Source organism: Helianthus annuus, chromosome 4 (genome assembly GCF_002127325.2).
Source record: "Helianthus annuus cultivar XRQ/B chromosome 4, HanXRQr2.0-SUNRISE, whole genome shotgun sequence".
Taxonomy (NCBI): Eukaryota; Viridiplantae; Streptophyta; class Magnoliopsida; order Asterales; family Asteraceae; genus Helianthus; species Helianthus annuus.
This window is the reverse complement of record NC_035436.2, coordinates 19,123,490-19,144,268: the sequence shown is the minus strand read 5'-3', so window position 1 is coordinate 19,144,268 and position 20,779 is coordinate 19,123,490. Positions and strand designations below refer to the sequence as shown.

The window sequence follows — 20,779 nt, the reverse complement described above, 5'->3', positions numbered from 1 at the left end:
ATACCTTAGGCACCCCGACTACGATCATTTACGCGTTTTCGGGTGTGCTTGCTACCCCAACACCTCCGCTACTTCACCATACAAGTGACGGGTGGTCCGTACGACAACCCTTAAAAGGCTTAAACATAACGCACATTCTACATTTTATCCGGTTATTAGCATGAATTAGGTAATCACAAGATGATATTGATGCAGGTGTTAAAGAGTGCAAAATGAAGGTTTAAGGAAGCTTGAAGGATGCTAGAGGCTGGCGTGATCGAGATGTGTGGGAACCAAGGGGAATGAAGGAATTAAGAGCAAAAGATCACTCCGAGCCGTAAGCTACGCCACCAGGCCGTAGCTTACGACACCTACAACATACCAATAATACACGCCCTAAGACAGGGGGCAGGCATCGTAAAGCACATTGATCGCCGTAAGCTACGGCGATGAGCCGTAGCGTACGGTGCTATGAGAGACCCGGAAAGACACTAGTCACCGTAAGCTACGGTAACTGGCGTAGCTTACGGCGACGATCGATCTAAAAACGTAACTCCTGCATTGAAAAGCCATTTTATTGAACATTATGGATTCTAATCATAGTTTTTCGGTTACACCCGAGGGGAACACGATTTGGGAGCTTAAATGAGAGACTTGAAGGCTTTGGGGAGATCATCTTTTGCATAATCTTTTCACTAGAATCATCTTGGAACAATCTTGGCACTATATTCTTGTCTTTGTTGGTGAAACTTGGGAACATTGTTTTATTTCTAGTTTGTCATGATGTTAGCTAAAGCCATGAGTGGCTAGGTACTTTAATGACTATCTTGTGGTGAAGGTTTGTTTAGACTTTTGTGTTCTTATTTGCATTTCTAGAATATCAATCCTTTTCATTTGAATTGATTGTTATGGTGTGTAATCGATTGTTAGTAACAGGTTGATTCTTATTTTAAACTAATTAGAAACCATACGTTCTTGGTGCCGTTGGCAATCGAGATATCATGGGTATAGTTAGGTTTGGGTAAGGTTTGATTGATCATCGGGTGATAACCTCACGTTCTCGGAATCTGAGTACTTCGTCCCCTTTCATCACTGCAATTGTTTATACATGAACTATGTCTATGTAGTTCTTTCTAGTTGAATGATTAACACAAAAGTTGAAGCAAACCGGACACGCAAGATAGTCGTTTATTTCTCAATTGTTTACACCTTAAATTTTCATTTTGCAATTAGAATACTAATCTTAGTTTTTAAAACCAACAAATCAAATCAAATCTTGAATTTTACTTTTTCTTGCAATTAGTCTAATTTTAGTTAACTTAGATAACTTTCAAGTAACACATTTTCCACAAACTCCCTGTGTTCGATACCCGCTTGCCACTATTTACATAGTTGTTCTTGGGATTAAATTTGATTGTGACCACGACATCACGTCAAATTTTGGCGCCGTTGCCGGGGACAATGTATCCCAAGTGTGGGGATGGGGGAAATTTTTGGAAATTTTTGAGAAATTCAAAAATTTTTTGCAAATCCAAGCGAAAGTGTAAAATTTTGAACACTTGATATTGTTCCATTTGACACACCGACACCCATCTCTAATCCTTTCTTGGTGAGAATTGAGCCACGCATGATGGTTATTGATATTTTATCGTTTGAGTGGCGGTGTGTGTTGTGTGTTAATAGAACTTGTGTGTGAATACTTGTTAAATCTTAGAGTCAACATGCTTTTGAAGATGATAGGGGACTTCTAGGATGCCTCGTCTAGGTGAGTGTGAGTGTGGGATTTGGGGGGTTGGACCTCATTAATTATATATATGAGCATGGTTGCGAGAGGGGCGGGGGTTTGGACACTTAGTTGCCCATTTTGTGCTTAAAGCCTATCATTTGTACCCCCTAGTTAGTTACCCAAAAATTTACCCGATTTGACCCGGTCTTATAGTATTAGTGGTTGTTTAGTAATTTGTAATTTAGTTGTAAAAGAAAAAAAAAAGGAGAGAAAAAGCAATGAAAATATGAAAAAAAAAAGTGATGCTTAGTTGTCTTGTATATAGTAGTTAAGTTTGATAGTTGTTCGTTTGTTTCATTGTGTAATAAAAGATCGGGTTAAATCCTTCGCTACTACATATATATTCCTTTTCCTACCCTTGCACCTAGCCCCATTACAACCCGTAAGTTTCCTTGATTCAAAAGCATGCTAGACATTGGTTAGGAGGCAACTTGATTTTCATACAAGCTTATTGTCGCACACACACATATACGCATTGAGTGGTTTAGCATAATTTGCTAATTTTTCTTGTCACCGAGAGTTTTGTGAGGGGTGTGTCTTGTGGTTTGATAAAAAGCTAGTAAAAGGGCGGCACTTTGGTTTGGTTTGCATGATTGGTCGCTTATGGTTAAAAACAGTTTTTGAAGTGGTTGCTTGGGACAAGCAACGGGTAAGTGTGGGGATGTGACGGGTGGTCCGTAGGACAACCCTTAAAAGGCTTAAACATAACGCACATTCTACATTTTATCCGGTTATTAGCATGAATTAGGTAATCACAAGATGATATTGATGCAGGTGTTAAAGAGTGCAAAATGAAGGTTTAAGGAAGCTTGAAGGATGCTAGAGGCTGGCGTGATCGAGATGTGTGGGAACCAAGGGGAATGAAGGAATTAAGAGCAAAAGATCACTCCGAGCCGTAAGCTACGCCACCAGGCCGTAGCTTACGGCACCTACAACATACCAATAATACACGCCGTAAGACAGGGGGCATGCATCGTAAAGCACATTGATCGCCGTAAGCTACGGCGATGAGCCGTAGCGTACGGTGCTATGAGAGACCCGGAAAGACACTAGTCACCGTAAGCTACGGTAACTGGCGTAGCTTACGGCGACGATCGATCTAAAAACGTAACTCCTGCATTGAAAAGCCATTTTATTGAACATTATGGATTCTAATCATAGTTTTTCGGTTACACCCGAGGGGAACACGATTTGGGAGCTTAAATGAGAGACTTGAAGGCTTTGGGGAGATCATCTTTTGCATAATCTTTTCACTAGAATCATCTTGGAACAATCTTGGCACTATATTCTTGTCTTTGTTGGTGAAACTTGGGAACATTGTTTTATTTCTAGTTTGTCATGATGTTAGCTAAAGCCATGAGTGGCTAGGTACTTTAATGACTATCTTGTGGTGAAGGTTTGTTTAGACTTTTGTGTTCTTATTTGCATTTCTAGAATATCAATCCTTTTCATTTGAATTGATTGTTATGGTGTGTAATCGATTGTTAGTAACAGGTTGATTCTTATTTTAAACTAATTAGAAACCATACGTTCTTGGTGCCGTTGGCAATCGAGATATCATGGGTATAGTTAGGTTTGGGTAAGGTTTGATTGATCATCGGGTGATAACCTCACGTTCTCGGAATCTGAGTACTTCGTCCCCTTTCATCACTGCAATTGTTTATACATGAACTATGTCTATGTAGTTCTTTCTAGTTGAATGATTAACACAAAAGTTGAAGCAAACCGGACACGCAAGATAGTCGTTTATTTTTCAATTGTTTACACCTTAAATTTTCATTTTGCAATTAGAATACTAATCTTAGTTTTTAAAACCAACAAATCAAATCAAATCTTGAATTTTACTTTTTCTTGCAATTAGTCTAATTTTAGTTAACTTAGATAACTTTCAAGTAACACATTTTCCACAAACTCCCTGTGTTCGATACCCGCTTGCCACTATTTACATAGTTGTTCTTGGGATTAAATTTGATTGTGACCACGACAGCACGTCAACAAGCTTCACCCTCGTGCAATTCGTTGCATTTTTCTCGGTTATCCTCCGGATTTCCGAGGATACCGGTGCTTTGACCCAACCACCGGTAAAGTTCACATCTCACGACATGTCACCTTCGACGAATCGATCTTTCCTTACACCATACCACCGTCACCCAAAACCTATAATTTTCTAGACGATTCACCTTCACCCGGCTTCTCCTTTATTCCACCCGCACCACCTAATCCATCCCCCAGCTCATTTTCCTATCACCTATAGCAGACGCCCGAGACCACCACCTGCCCCTATTCCACCACCACCACCTCCCCACCAGCCCTCGACCCCACCACCCACGGCTCCCACTCCCACTGCCCCAACTCCCACGGCCCTACCACCTTCGGCCCTCACAACCCCACCTTCAGCCGAACCTGCAATCAATCACCACCCTATGACTACCCGTTTGAAATCCCGTTCCATTACCACTTCCATTCACTTTACTCCCCCCTCAATCTCCCCTATTCCCAAGACCTATGCCAAGGCCTTTGCTGACACTAATTGGTTAAGTGCTACGAAAACCGAATTTTCTGCCCTACAGGATAACGATACATGGGAATTAGTTCCACGACCCACAGACTGTCCCGTTATACGCTGCATATGGCTTTTTCGCCATAAATTCCGGTCTGACGGGTCTCTGGAACGCTATAAAGCTCGATTGGTAGTCAACGGGAATTCACAGACGGTAGGAATTGATTGTGACGACACTTTCAGTCCAGTTGTTAAACCGGCTACTATCCAGACAGTTTTATCCTTGGCGGTCACCAGGTCTTGGCCAATACATCAACTTGATGTTAAAATTGCATTTTTACACGGGCATCTTAGTGAGACGGTTTACATGCATCAACCCCCGGGTTTTGTTGACAAACGACGCCTTCAGTTTGTGTGTGCTATATGGTCTTAAACAGGCTCCTCGGGCATGGTATACCCGCTTTGCCACATTCATCAGATCCCAGGGGTTTATCAGTAGTGTTTGTGATCAATCTTTGTTCATTTTTAAGCGGGATCCAGCTAATGTTGCCTATTTACTACTTTATGTGGATGATATTGTGTTGACAGCTCCTAATGACATATTACTTCATCATATCATCCGTGCGTTGTCTCGAGAGTTTGTAATGACGGATTTAGGTCGGCTTCATCACTTTCTTGGAATTAAAGTTGATCAGTTTTCACAGGGCCTTTTCCTATCTCAAGAACAGTACGCTAAAGAGATTCTTGCTCGAGCTAACATGTCGGCTTGTAAACCCTGCAACACACCTGTGGACCTCTCATCCAAACTTAGCGCGTCTGATGGACCGCCTGTTTCAGATCCGACACTATATCGCAGCCTTGCGGGAGCCTTACAGTACCTAACATTTACTCGTCCAGATATCTCATATGCAGTCCATCAGGTTTGTTTGTTTATGCACGATCCGCGCGAGTCCCATTTTGCCTTCATGAAGCGGATCATACGGTATATACAGGGTACTCTTGATTACGGGATTCGCATTGTTCGGTCTCGGTCTCATGACTTGGTTGCCTACTCAGATGCCGATTGGGGCGGTTGTCCGGATTCTAGACGCTCAACGAACGGTTATTGTGTTTTCTTAGGAGATAATTTACTGTCGTGGTCCTCAAAGAGGCAACCCACAGTTTCGCGTTCTAGTGCTGAAGCTGAGTATCGTGGGGTTGCTAATGCGGTTGCTGAAGCCACTTGGTTACGTAATCTATTACTTGAGCTTCATACTCCTTTGCACCGGGCCTTGATCGTGTATTGTGATAATGTTTCCGCCGTGTATCTCTCGGATAATCCAGTGCAGCACCAGCGCACCAAACATGTAGAGATTGATATTCACTTTGTACGGGAGAAGGTTCGCATCGGTCACATTCGCGTTCTACATGTTCCGTCTGCCTTGCAGTATGCGTATGCTGATATATTCACAAAGGGGCTCTCCAAGCAGTTATATCAGTCATTTCGTTCCAGTTTGAGCGTTGGACCTTCCCACGTTCAAACTGCGGGGGAGTCTTAGCCAAAGAATATTCATGAACGTATAATTTTAGGAATAGATTGTGATTGTGCATATTTTGTATATTTGGTGTCCTTATTATTTGTTTGTATCTCCCCTATATAATGGGGTTTGTATTTCAATAGAAATTCATTCAGAATATCAATACCAAGAACACTTTTAGGTCTATGTTTTAACGTAATTTTTTTTGGAAATGAGTCGACCAAATATCGGGTGGTATAAACTAAGTTACTTTAAGTTTGACGCCACCGCAACGCGCGGCGAGTCAAAATCCTAGTTAATCTTTAATGCTAACAATTTTGAGTTTCTAACTATAATACTATATATTATATCTTTTTATGATTATATGTTATATTAATATTTTTGGTTTTATTGCAAGTAAACGAACCTCGTTTCATAAAATCTAATCAGCATGTATCTTTTAAAATTCTAATACAAACCTGTACCAAACCCTCAAAAAAATTATATATTATATATTTATAGATGTTGAATGACCATGAATAGTAATTTTAATTTTATAATGATATATAATTTTTGTAATATTTTATTATGTTAATATTGTAATACTTTATTATTATATTTAATTTTAACTTTAAAATTAATGCATTTTCATAGTTTTCCTTTTCTACAACCATATTTTCTTTATCATTTATTTTTAATTTAATATAATCTAGAAAACATTTTCTTTCTCAATTAATTTTGATATTTCTTTAATAACGACCAAGCATAATGATTTTAATTTTATAATAATAACATTATTTACTATGTTATTATTTTAATACTATAATACTTATTATTATATTTTATTTTAACTTCTAACATAATTTCCTTTTTTTTCCTTTATTAAACCATATTTCAATAATCATTTTCTTAATAATTCCGTTTTAAAATTATATTTCCATTATCAACTAATTTAAAATATCTTTAATAATTTACACTTGTTAATTATTTTTTTTATAAGAACTTAAGTACGTACACGAATGACTATGAATAGTTATTTTAATTTTATAATAATGTATAGTTTTTAAATATTTTATTAAATTAATATTATAATAGTTTATTATTATATTTACTTTTTAGCTTTTAACATATTTTCATTTTTCCTTTTCTATAACCATATTTCCTTTATCATTTATTTGTTTTTGTTTTTAATAACTCTTTCCCCCTTTTTAAGTGTTATTTTCTTTATCAATTAATTTAATATTTTATTAATAACTTACTTTCGTTATTTTTTTTTTCAAAAAACTTAAGTACATAGTTGTGCTTATTTTTTTCATCGATATAAGTTTTATTAATAACGAAGTTATATTCAAAATAAATTATTTTTAGTATAATTTTACGTTGTGATGATAAACTAAAACGATTATGACGATTTGGCTTTCTAAACAACATGCTTCGTTTTCAGATAATGTTTGTTTTACATTTTTCATTTGCTACGTTTTGCAGCAATGTGCGACGTCTACAAATCTAGTTTTAATGATTCCCATACCCACATGTTTTAGGTTTTGGTTTTGATTTTCTTGTAGGGGTAGGATTATTTGTATCCATAGATTTCACCGAATGTAAAAATTGTTTTTCTAGAAAAACGTTAGTTGGACCCTTAAAATTTGTTATGTAAAAATTGTTTTTCTAGAAAAACGTTAGTTGGACCCTTAAAATTTGTTATTGGGTGAGAAGAAAATGTGATTTGGACCCTTAAAAGTTGTTGGTGGTTGAGAGTTGAGACGAAAACGTGAACTTCGGTGGAGGAAAACGTGAACGTCAATGGAGGAAAACATGAACTTTAATGGAGAAAAAAAGGTGAACTTTAACGGAGAAAAAGGTGAACTTTAACCGAGTAAAGAGTGATTTCTTCGGGAAAACATAAAGTTTTACCTTATAAATCAAATTCAATGCCGACCCTTTTTAACCCATCAATGTTCCTCACTCTCTCAAACCTTCTTTTCACTATCATTATCTCCATTTTGCAATCAACAATCTCAATTCATTCAATTCAATATTTGAATTTGAAGGAATTAAGAACAGTTGGTACCGGCATCACCATAATCAACCCGAAATAAACCTCCTCTTTACTTATACACCACCTTAAATTTACAACAATCAACACTCTTTTCATGACCACAATTCAGATCTATGCACTCGTTTAAGTGAACGTGGGTCACAAACCCCCATGGATCCCCGGTTTTCCATCACCCAGATTGAAAAAGAGTTTGGTTCTTCGGGATCAGAACATTTCCTCAAACGGTGGGGGATACCTCAAACAGTAACAATGGCGATGTAAACACGGAGGAGGTAAGGGAAAAATTGAGAAATTGTTTTCCATTGATCTACAACAATTCCTCGTCGATGTTCCCATTTTAGCCTCTGATCTCCAGCTTTCGCAAGCCAAAATTAATAATGAATTTGGATTGTCGGGTTTACAGAGTCAACCATATCTTTCCCTCAAGTGTAGCACATCCAGCTCTGTTTCAGAAAAGGGGCAATTCTAATGGCAGTGATGGAGGAGATTTGACAGAACTTGAGGACTGATCTGAATGACCTTAACGATGATCAAAATTGGTGGGGATACCTGTATATGGTTATAAGATTATTATAATTACAACGGTTATACAAAACGAAAATGAATTGAAGTTAAAAGATGTATTTGGTAACAACTAATGAATGAAGTTAAAAGATGTATCGCGGAAGAAAAATCAGATCACAAATCAAAGCGAGAAAATGTATAAGACGTGCGTTGAGGATTGAATTGTTCTGAATACAGTTATGCGTTACACGTTAATAAATTCTTGATGTTGAAACCTTTTACCATAGTTTATGTTCTTTATATAGTTATGTTTGTAAACAAAAATTATGTATGTTTAATGACAAATTTTTTTCTGGTTAAATGTCAACATAGAACGAGTCTTTGTGATATGTGTGTGATCAGTTTCTTTTATTTGGTTTCGCAAAAAAATAACTCAACATACTTGGTGAAATATTGAATTGCCATAATCTTTTTTCATTTAATCAAAATTAGAGGTGTATGTATGGGAATATAGTTTGGTGATTGAGTCAGGCATGGGCTCGGTAATGAGTCAAATCAAAGTTTTCGTGTTTTTTATGTGCGGTTTAAGTTGGTCTACGTTTTAACGTATATTTGTTTGGAAATGAATTGGCCAAATATCGAATGGTATAAACTGAGTTACTTTAAGTTTAACGCCGCCGCAATGCACGACGAGTCAAAATCTTAGTTTATCTTTAGATACTAACAATTTTGAGTTTCTAACAATAATATGATATATTATATCTTTTTATGATTATATATTTTATTAATATTTTTGGTTTTATTATAAGTAAACAAACCTCGTTTCATATAATCTAATCTGTATGTATTTTTTAAAATCCTAATACAATACCTGTACCAAACCCTCTAAAAAATTATATATTATATATTATTTATTATATATTTATAGTTGTTGAATGACCATGAATAGTAATTTTAATTTTATAATGATATATAATTTTTGTAATATTTTATAATGTTAATATTATAATACTTTATTATTATATTTAATTTTAACTTTAAAATTAATGCATTTTCATAGTTTTTTTTTCTAAAACCGTATTTTCTTTATCATTTATTTTTAATTTAATATAATTTAGAAAACATTTTCGTTCTCAATTAATTTTGATATTTCCCTAATAACGACCATGCATAATGATTTTAATTTTATAATAATAACATTTGTTTACTATGTTATTATTTTAATACTATAATACTTATTATTATATTTAATTTTAACTTCTAACTTATTTTTCTTTTTTTTTCCTTTCTTAAACCATATTCCAATAATCAATTTCTTAATAATTCTGTTTTAAAATTATATTTCCATCATCAACTAATTTAATATATCTTTAACAATTTACGCTTGTTAATTACTTTTTTTCATTAAAACTTAAGTACGTAGACGAATGATCATGAATTTTTATAATAATGTATAGTTTTTGATTATTTTGTTAATTTAATATTATAATAATTTATTATCATATTTACTTTTAGCTTTTAACATATTTTCATTTTTTCCTTTTCTAAAACCATATTTCCTTTATCATTTTTTTTTGTTTTCAATAATTCTTTCCGCCTTTTTAAGTATAGTTTCTTCATAGATTCCGTCCGGTTTCAAAGCCATGTCCTTCCTAAAATCAAATAATGAAAGGTCAGTAAATATATCATATTAGCATAAGGAATTCACTATTGATCTTTGTAAGCCCAACCTTGGTGGAGCCTTTCAGAGCCCTAAAGCGTTTAAAAGCACCCATCAACCTGCTAATGCTTATACTTTCCGTCATGAATATTTATATTAGTTAATCGATCGATTTATAAGGAAAGAACACAAATTCGAACACGAAGCTTAATTTTTGGAAAAAAGATGTTTTGTTGTTCTGCCTATTTTTTTCGGTTTTCTAGTTTGATTCCAAGTATGTATCTCTCCACTGCCTATTATGGTTGGCAAGACATCCGGGATGGCGGCAGTCAGCTGCTGCACAACCTTCATATGAAATAAAATATATCTATAGATGTATAACTTTGAAATTAGAAATGCAAAATTAAAAATATAAGAGCAAGTGGGGATAATGAATATTTTTGTCTCATGTTCCATCCATAGTATCTTCCTTCTACTCTGAGTCATGTGTTGTACCTCATTATTCATAGAATAATTTTTATATATGTTTCATCTTTAAAAACACACTTATTCGCAAGGAGGAAAAGCATGAATATTACATGTACCGACCTGCAAAAGCAACAGAGAACCCAAACGAAACTAAACCTGCAACACCAAAAACAAAGTATCTTCAAGATAGTAGAGAGACAAATCTTGTATGTGTTCCAAAATTTGGAATTCAACTTATACACGCGTTGTACTGGTCCAATATAACTACCAGCCATGTACAACCATTTTTCACAGCCATTTACAACTGTATTTCTCAGCTATATAGGACTGAATAACATGCCCTGAACAACCTTAAATACAAACTTGAATTCAACAAATTCAAGATGAAAAATGTTACTATAAATGCATGAAGTTGCAGTTACAAAATTCACTTTTTATTAGCTAATAGATTAGTATCTTTCCAGAACAGCATAATCATCCTTCAATAACCATAATCCAAATAGTTTAAGATGCATGCCTCATAAAACCAAAGGTTCGTACTTACCTCGATCCTTCCTTTGGTTGAAGTTCTACAAAAGTCATTGTGTTTTTAACATTCCGTTCACCCAAGTGTCTAGTTTAGTACCTTACAAACATTGTTCCGACACGTTGACACGTTTAAATTTGTCATTCTAACAATTATATAATTGCTTATTTTATTATATGTTCTAACTATTCAGACCATATAACAATACTTTCCAATTTCAATTATTAATTCATAATAGTCAAAATTGTCACTCTTAAAATTCAAATTCAAATTCGGAACATTGGCACACATGGTAATCCGGACCCCATTAATTCTACCATATATATATCTTATGATTACAAGTTATTAAGCTCGGACATTAATATATTGGCATATGACCGGACCATATAATGTTCATTAAACCCGCCCCCCTTGTGCTTATTAAATTCGGACATGTTAAAAAAAATATTCAGCACATGCACTTAAATATAACAAAGCCGGACACCCCCTTTTATTTGTAAACTCTGATCCTCCACATTTTAATAAGTTCGGACACAAGGGAAAAGAAATCCTGACTCCCTTTTTGATTTATAACGCCGGACATGCCAAATTAATTCGGACCACCTACATGGCCACAAATCCGGACCCAAAAGTTTAACATAAACCCTGACACTTTAATATATTCGGACCATATGTTCTGACCAAGCCACTAATGTAAACTCGGCACAAGATAAAGTCGGGCTTTGTGACTTCACAAAGTCTGACTAGTTTCATATGCACAGAACAAACACAAAATAAGCAAATCCTTCAATGTAAAAGTTACAATTTGCAGTTCTACGATCAAAACCCTAATCTAGCATATGGATAAAGCAACAGTTTAACAATTCTAGCATGTCAATTGTATCCTAATATCAGCAAACAATTACACAATGATTCACAAACCATTGCACAATCAATCAAGATGATTAATTAAACACAGAACCATTGTTTGGAGGACTAGGGTTTGCATGAAATCAAAAGAGCAGAGATAAGAACACACAATCGTAAAGCAATTACCTTAGGTTGATTCTAGATAGATTGAGAGATCAAGATTCATGTGTGCGAAAATTGTGTAGCTAGGATTGATTAGAGATGATGATTATAGAAATGATGATTTACAGGGTTATGCAAGAGTTATATTAAAGTTTCACTATTGACCCTAAATACCCCTAACTATGTCATTATTACACAAGGCCCACAACATCTTACGGTTAGAACACATAATCCACATATTTATCATGCAACACTTAAGTTCGTACAAACCATCCATTTATAATTATTATTCGTGTTATTCGCCAAAGTTTGAGAGTTATCATGCAAGTGTTCCGGTAATTCCCCGAATTACCAAAGTAGACTCATTTAACTAACCATAGTTAGATGCAGTGCTATGAATGTATGACTAAGTTAAGTGTGGTTAGGTTAAAGTATTAACCTGAAATTGCGGGTTGTCACATGCGGCGTCTGTTACTTAACTATAATACTATCCGTTTGCAACAAGTTTCTGCTTTGTTGAGTTGTACCCCTTGCATGTACAATATTAAAAATAATTCAAATTTTGTAGTTATTCTGTTCTTCGAATACAACCAATCTTATCATTCAACTTATGTAACACACGGGACTATAAACTAGTTATATATTAAAATATTACCCTAATCCCTCTTTAAGTAATAATGTTAGTAAATTATAGTACTTTTTTGTGTTTGCATATCTTTATTCTATGAATTTGCAAGTATTATTTAAGTGTTTGCAAGATCTAGGGATACCTAATTTGAGGCTTAGAGCTTTCATAGATGTTTGGCCTTTTATGAGTTACATGGTACTAATGTGAAGAAGAGAGAGAAAGTCATATGTTCTAAAGGAAGCTCTTAGACAAATTTTGGTGAGATTGAGAGGAAAGGGGGATAAAATAAAGAGGGTGACAATTTTGGCCATTAGAGGGGAAAATCTGGGCAACTGTAACATAGTGACATTTTTAAGGCTTCCTCTTGGTGGAGCTTTAAAGTATTAGGATACAATACCATCTTTGTTATTAATATCATATTTGATGTTAATAATATCTTATGATTAAATATTTTAAAATCACAGGGCATATCATTTTCAAAATTCAAATGTTCTTAGAACATCTTCATGGTGTGCATTTGGATGCGGTCCGGTAGCAGAATATGAAAACCTGATATTGTAGCGCGTTGGAGGAGATGACATGGGTAGATCTGGTCCGATGCATCGGATGATAGCAGATAAGTGTCGTGCGTCGCTTTGGACCGTGTGAATTTTATTTTAAAAAAAGTTTAACACCTACTTTTAAAAATTAAATAAACAATTAATATTCACTTTAACCAACCCACTATATATTCCTAATTTAACATACATAGAACGGATAGACAGTAGGCATGAATTCGATTAACCAAAAGAGTTCACATCGTGAAGGACCGGGGAGATCAAGCGTGATTGCAAAAATGGTACCAGTACCGAAAGTGCTTGACATGGTATATTATTCAAGGTAAAAAGTGAGTAAAATACCGTAGCGAATCGAAAGTACCAATTCCGAAAACCATAAACAATGAATACCAGATTAGTAGTACTGAAATTCGTAGGTACGGTATGAGTTGGTATCGGTATTTTTCGATACCCAGTACCGATTGCGAATCCCAAGTTAGGACTCCATGATAGATGATCTTAAACACACTCTTTCATGGCGGTTTGACAAAGTCATCAGAGAAAACCTCGGCAGACCACCAAACTCCGCAGACCACCAAACCCCGTTCTCATACCGTCTTCAATTCCCGGAACCACCGTATGAGTAAACCCTAATCCTAACTAAACCCCAAATTTAAAAGCCTGGAAATCACTGTAATTTGTCAGTAATTGACATCCAATGAAGAAGGGAACCATGCAAAGAAAGGGGATGTTGACTACTTTGAGGTATTGGTTCTCCGTCCAGATCTTTCGATCACAACTATCTCTGTACGATTTTCCGGTAAAAAATCACTAATATTCCTTTCTGTTCGCCATAGGGTTTTTCTGCACTAACGCGATTGCATTTCGCATATAATTGATTTGCTGTTTACTTGCAGAATTTAGAATTGTTGCTGTGACGTATTTTGAATTCGATTTGTTTGTTTAGTTGTTTAGTGCTATGGTACTCTTCGATGGATTACCTGTTCCGAAAGATAAAGAGGTGAGTGAGTTCTAATTAAGCATTGTACGGATTATTATAATTATTATCTGTTATTGTTATTGTTATTGTTATTGTTATTGTTATTGTTATTGTTATTGTTATTGTTATTGTTATTGTTATTGTTATTATTATTATTATTGTTATTATTATTATTATTATTATTATTATTATTATTATTATTATTATTATTATTATTATTATTATTATTATTATTATTATTATTATTATTATTATTATTATTATTGTGTGTGTGGTAGTTTAAAGAGATTTAGGTTTTTAGAATTGCTGGATATTCATTGCAAATCTTTCGATTTAATTACGAAACTAACATATTTGGGATCATGTGATGTTGCAGGTTTTAATTTGTTACAGTTGAAGTTTGATGCTGTTCAGGTAATCCTTTTCAGCTTTTAGTTTACATTCAACTTAGCATAACTAGACTATTGTTGGTGCATCCGTCTGTCGTCTTCGTCTTGTATCGAGTCTTGTATAGAGCTAGTTAGATCAGGGCACGAAAAACAAGATAATAGTTTTAGTAGAAGGAGTTCATACCAATTCAGCTGCCAATTCTGATTTCTACGTCTTCTTTTTCAAAATTTTCAACTTTTCATGGTCAAAAAGTTTTGATTTTTCAACAGCTTGCTCGGAATCATGGTCTAACAAAGCCTTGAAAGTTTCAGGCTAAAACTCGAACTAAAAGTGACAGTTTTGGTAATTCCGCTCGAATGAATGATGACGTCATTATGATTCCGCTTGGAATGTGTTCTAATTTCGCTCCAAAGTGTTTGGTGATTCCGATCCAAAGTGTTTGGTGATCCCGCTTGAAAATTCATTTTGATTCCGCTCCAAACCGTATCTCGCTTGAACATTGTTGACTGATTCCGCTTGGATCAGTGGTACCGCTTGAAAAAAGGATTTCGTTTGAGTTTGATATTTCGCTTGAAAGGCAGTTTTAAGAATTTCTTGAAATTCGAATCATGGACGAGAAATTTTATAACGCATTCGCTACCCCGGTTACCCCGATCACTCTTGCACAGAATACGATGTTGGAAAACGAAATGGGAACTATGCAAAAACCGCCCAAACTCATGAACATTGAGGAATATAAGGGTTGGGAAGGTCGTTCTGAGAACTGGGTACAAGCAAACTATTTAGATGCTTGGGAATGTATTGAGACAAAATACGTTAGACCGACAAATGACGATGAAGAAGAGATGCTATCAAGGATATGAGCATTGATGATAAAAGGAAATATAAAAATGAGAAAATGATGCTAAATCTATTGCAACAAGCCGTGAAAGAAGACATCATGGTGTTATTACAACATACTGGGAGTACATATTCGATTTGGAAAACATTACGATCTAAGTTTGTTGGAAGCCAAGAGATGATCAAAAACAAGAAATCACTTCTGAAAAAGAATTTGATTTGTTCCGAGGTTTGAAAAATGAAAGTACAAAGCAGATAATTGAAAGATACTGCAATCTGTTGGTTAACATGAAGAGAGTTAGCATCAACAAAGAAAATGAAGAGTTGATTGAGAAACTGGCTGATACATTGCCACACGAAACTTGGGGTACATATCTTATGAGGCTAAGAAACAAGAAAGGTTTCAACAATCTGACACTTAGCAAATTCATTGAAAAGATTGAGGCTCAGGAGATGGAACAGAGAAAGATCTCCAGGATGAAAGACTTCGATGGTGAACAAGACATCGGGCTTTACTACAAAGCAGGGTTGAATGACAAAACCACAAATTTTTCTCCAAAGGTTGAAACTGCTTTCAATGCCAAGAATTCATCTGGAAGTTCATCAAAAGGATCAAACAACAACACAAGTTTTTCATCATTTCCATCATTTGATCCTAACTTGACAGTGACAAAGAGTGGTAGAAAGTTACAATGCAACATTGTGCTGAGTCTAGAAAATGATCAAAATTACAATGAAGAAATTGCAAAGAGCCACATGTCTCTGTTGGGAACTGTTTTGGAATCTTATGGTAGTTTTGTTGCAGGTCGGATCGGGAATCCAATGCTGACTAAGGAAGATTACGACCAGATCGATGCTGAAGAGAAGGAGCTAATGGATATAAAATGGTGTTTGGCTAGTGTGTTGAGGAGAGCTGAGAAATTCAAGCAGATTACAGGAAGAGATGATCTCCGTGAGGCTAATGTTTCTACTTTAGGTTTTGACAAATCTAAAGTCACTTGTTTTCGTTGCAGGGAAAAAGGACACTTCAAGAGAGAGTGCAAGAATCGCGAAGCAAGTGGAGCTCAAAATCCTTTCAACAACAACAATGACTATTACTGGAAGGCCATCTACCATCAAGTTGCTCAACAACCAACTCAGCAACAGGCACAAACAGCACATGGAAGGGTTGTGATTGAAGAACCTTTAAAGAGAGCTTGTATGGTGAATCAAGATGAAAAGAAGCCAGCAACAGAATTCAACTGGGACAAATATATACCAGCTGACGCTAAAGCATGTGTGGTTGATCAAGATGATGAAAAGTTACCTGAAGGGTTTAGCTGGGAGAATTTCAGTTGGGATGATTATGATCCTAACAAAGCTCCAGTTCACACAACTTTTGTTGCCAGAATTGAAGAAGATAGTGATGATGATACTGAGTATTATGCAAAACAAATGGCACAACATCTGAAGATGATGGCTGAAAGTGATAGCGAAGATGAAAAAGTTAAGAAGAAAAAGAAAAAGGTAAAGACACCGGTTAGCAGTGAAGATGATGCAGTACCGGTGGTGAGAAGAAAAGTGAAAGAAGTTCCAAAGTTCAAAATTGTTGAAGAAGCTGTTGCGAAGAAGAGTCCAGTAATTTGTGAAAATTGTGAAACAATGAAGAAACAAAATAGTTCGTTGATTCATAACATGAACAGATTGAAGGAGTCTTATGATGTGCTGAACAAAGCCATGAATATGTACAATGACACAAGTGAAGAGTAGGCAACAACATTGAAGACACTTCAGGGAGTATTCATGACAAAGCAAAAAGTAGTAAACAACTATATTGAGAAGTGTACTGCTCTTGAACAAAAACTGGAACTCCAAAGAATTGAAACTGAAAGAGTAAATCGTTTGTTGAAAAGTTACTCATGTACTTCTTATGTCATTGACAGGGTTTATCCAACTGTTGAAGGGATGAAGGCATTTGAAGAGGATGGAGTAACTGAAGAAAAGAATGCTGGAAAAGTTTCTAAAGAAAAGATTCCAGAAAAGAAGACTGAGAAGAAGAATGATACTAAGAAGAAGTCTGACAAGAAAAATTCTGGTAAGAAACAAGGTGTCAACTATAACAAGTGTCCACCTCCGCTGGAAAATGGATATTTGCCCAGAAATCCAAATTCTGAAAGAGTCAAAAAGGCAATAAACTTACAGTGGGAGTCAGAGTCGTCAGTCAATTTGCCAGAAAATATTGATGTCATGTTTACATCGTCTGAAACTGATCAACAATCTCAATTGATGAAGAAAGTGGTGGATCATGTGTTAGATAACGATGAAACAGAGGAGTCAAAGTCGGAGTCTAGTTCAGAGTCAAAGTCTGAGTCAAGCACTCCGGGTCAAAATGAAAAACAGGGCAAAAGAGTTTATGATAAAGAATTCATGTTATCAAAATCTAACTTGAATGATGAAACATTTAAAGTGGCATATACTTTGAATGATTCGGACAAATTATATTCTGATGAGGAATTTCCAATAGGAGATGTTAAAACTAAAACGATAAAAAAGGTTTTCAAACTAACAGAAATCAATATTTCTGAAATAAAAGATTTAAATCTTATTGATAAACCTAAAAAAATACACCTCAAGAGTGCAACAGAGATTAAACAAGAAAAAGGGTTATGGTTCTGGTTCTAGTTTTCAAAAGAAACCAAACCATAACGGTAATTTCAAAAAGAAAGGTCTTGGTTTTACTCCAACAGAAAAATAGAAAAATGAAAAATATGTTCGAGATTTTAAATCCAAGATGACATTTGTTTCAGGAACATCTGCAGATGAAGAAGAAAAGAAAGAATTTTGGAGACAGTCGAACAGAGAGTTCCTTGTAAAGAAGCAAGAGGAAATGAAGACTGTTTATCAGAAGAAGGAAACTCGAACCTGTTTCAAGTGTGGAAAAAGTGGTCATATTGCCATGAACTGTTCACAGGCAATTCAAACCAAACAGGGAGTTTCTAAACTGAAAGAGAAAGTGATTGAGTTTGAACCACCGATTGAAAGAACTAACCTCTTTAAAAATTCTACATTTGAAATTGGTGAATGTTCAAACAGGTTTTACAAGAAGAGAGCTAAATCTGACAACCAGAAATGGGTTGTTAAGAAATATGTTGATAGTTCTAGCGAAGATTCTGATAGGTCAAAATCAGAGGAGCTATCTTCTGGCGATGAGTCTGATTCCACAAAATCAGAGGAGCCACAGGTTGAAGAAAGATGTGAAAAATCAGTTCCGACTGTGGATGATGAGAATTTTCCACCACTTCGGGCTAAAAATTTTAAAAAGAAAATTGGAAAAGTTGAAATTTCAAATCAATTGTTTTCAGAAAAGGAAGAATTTGATGTTGAAAAGGCCTTTAACCCCAAAGTTAAACATATCTTTGTAAAAATGATTGACCGAAAAGTCAAAGGGGTTAAAGAGTTCTATGAGAAGAAGATGGGAGGTAAGAAACCGAGTGTTGGTAGCTCGGTAACACCCAAGGCTGGTCAGGCTTGGGTGGATATTTTCTTTGACTAAAAACCTGACTTGCCGGAGATCCCTAGTGTGTAATCGTGGATCAGGAATGGACATCATTCTTAAAAATTGTTTTTGCAAATGAGTTTTAAATATGGTTAAATTTTTACAGGTGATGGAGTTTGCCGGAGCTTCCAGGTTGGTAAGTGTGAAGCAGGAATCGGCATATTACTTGAGAATTTCACTTCGGTGATTTCATTTTTACATGTGGATCAGAGGTTTGATAATGTGTAGATGTTTTATTCCTACATGAGGGTTGGATAAACATACAAATGGTAAATCAGGGACATTAATTTGTACTTGATTTCCTACAAGTGGTTAAAAACAATGTGATGAATTGATCCCCATCCCTACAAGTGGTAAAATCAACTAAACTTATTTTCCAGAAAAACCATTTTGATTAAAACAAACTTAAGTGTTTTGAAATCTAAATAGGAAAATAGTTTGTTGAAAGGGGGAGTTCTGATTGTTTATGCCAAGTGAATGGCGATTTGAGGTGATTCGATATCGGTTGTCATTTTTGTGACAACCTTCACTAAACCAGGTATCCGTACGACTTAATTAACTATTAATTGTTGCCTAATAACTGTGCTTAACTGAGATTTCTGATAAACTGCTACTTGATTGTTGATACTTGTACATATCTGCATCATACTTTGATTTTTCGTCACTACATTATTTACTTACTGAACTCTAGTGACAAACATGATGCACAAAAGCACAGTAGCATTTGGACGGATAACCTAGTTGACATGCTGGTATAGCCAACATCAGGCAAACACTGCCTCTAAAGGCCTGAATGAGCCAGAAATATTTTGCTACACCCATAGTGTGTGTAGGGATACAAGGGTTGTTAAACCGCGACTCTAGGAATAAGCTACAGAGATTGGATGTGCCTAAAACGTACTCTAAGCACAAAACACAGCATTTTTATCAACACACTAGCTTCTAGCAAATTAATAAAGTGCCAAAATATGAGGAAATATTCCTGACACGTTGCAGAATAAATTGTGTCGCTAAAAATATTATTTACGACGCTTAAAGGATTACTTAAGCACTTTAACGGATTACTATCCAACCGAACAACCGGACTATACCCGGAACACAAAAATATTGCCAAAAATATTATTAGTCTTTTTCTGAGCCAGTTAGGGTCCCTGATTACCCTAACACCCGCTTTATAACGCGTCATGCAACTAACGGGGTTAATCCCTAAAAGTAACCTACTTAACTTAACTAAACTCTAACTGAACAATCGAGATCCAACCGGATACCCCCCCCTTTTGGGCCGGTTCCATCCTCATGGAACTAGAAGTACATATGTTGATTATTTTAATTGATTTCGTGGATATCTAGAGAGCTTGAAAGACCGTTGGACGATGATTAAACTTTTGTCTATAAAACCCACACTTAACACATAAGACTTCTCACACTTTCACCAACATCTCTACTCTCTCTCTTGCTCTCCTCTCTCTCGGCCGAAACTACACACACACACACATCCATCTTTCGGTTCTTGTCTTGCCATTCCAAGCACATACAAGGCATTCGGGTCACGTACGAGGAAGCTTGAAGCAAGCGGAAGTTGAAGGACCTCGTTCATTTGCTTTTATCCACGCCATTTTCGACTAGATTCTTCCCTAGCCCCGAGCTAGAGGTATAATGTTTAAAACTCGCTCTTGATCGTATCTAAAGTGGTTAAAATGATTTTTAACGGTTAAAAGTCGGAAACCCATCTTTTAAATCTTTAAAGGCTACTAAAAACTCGAATATCGTTGGATAAAAGGTCATGTCTTGTGTAAAAGTCGTAGTATTCGAATATGTTGATTATTGAGGCCCGATCTACGTTGTGGTGGCTCTTATCATC

General features: G+C 35.5%; 1 protein-coding gene across 1 annotated transcript; it reads left to right on the top strand.

Moving 5' to 3' along the window:
* The first annotated feature begins 4,909 nt into the window (after positions 1-4,909).
* On the top strand, positions 4,910-5,803 carry LOC110881136 (uncharacterized mitochondrial protein AtMg00810-like). The gene has a single exon (XM_022129495.1). It carries the CDS (start codon positions 4,910-4,912, stop codon positions 5,801-5,803), a length of 894 nt encoding a protein of 297 aa, XP_021985187.1.
* The last annotated feature ends 14,976 nt before the right edge of the window (positions 5,804-20,779 follow it).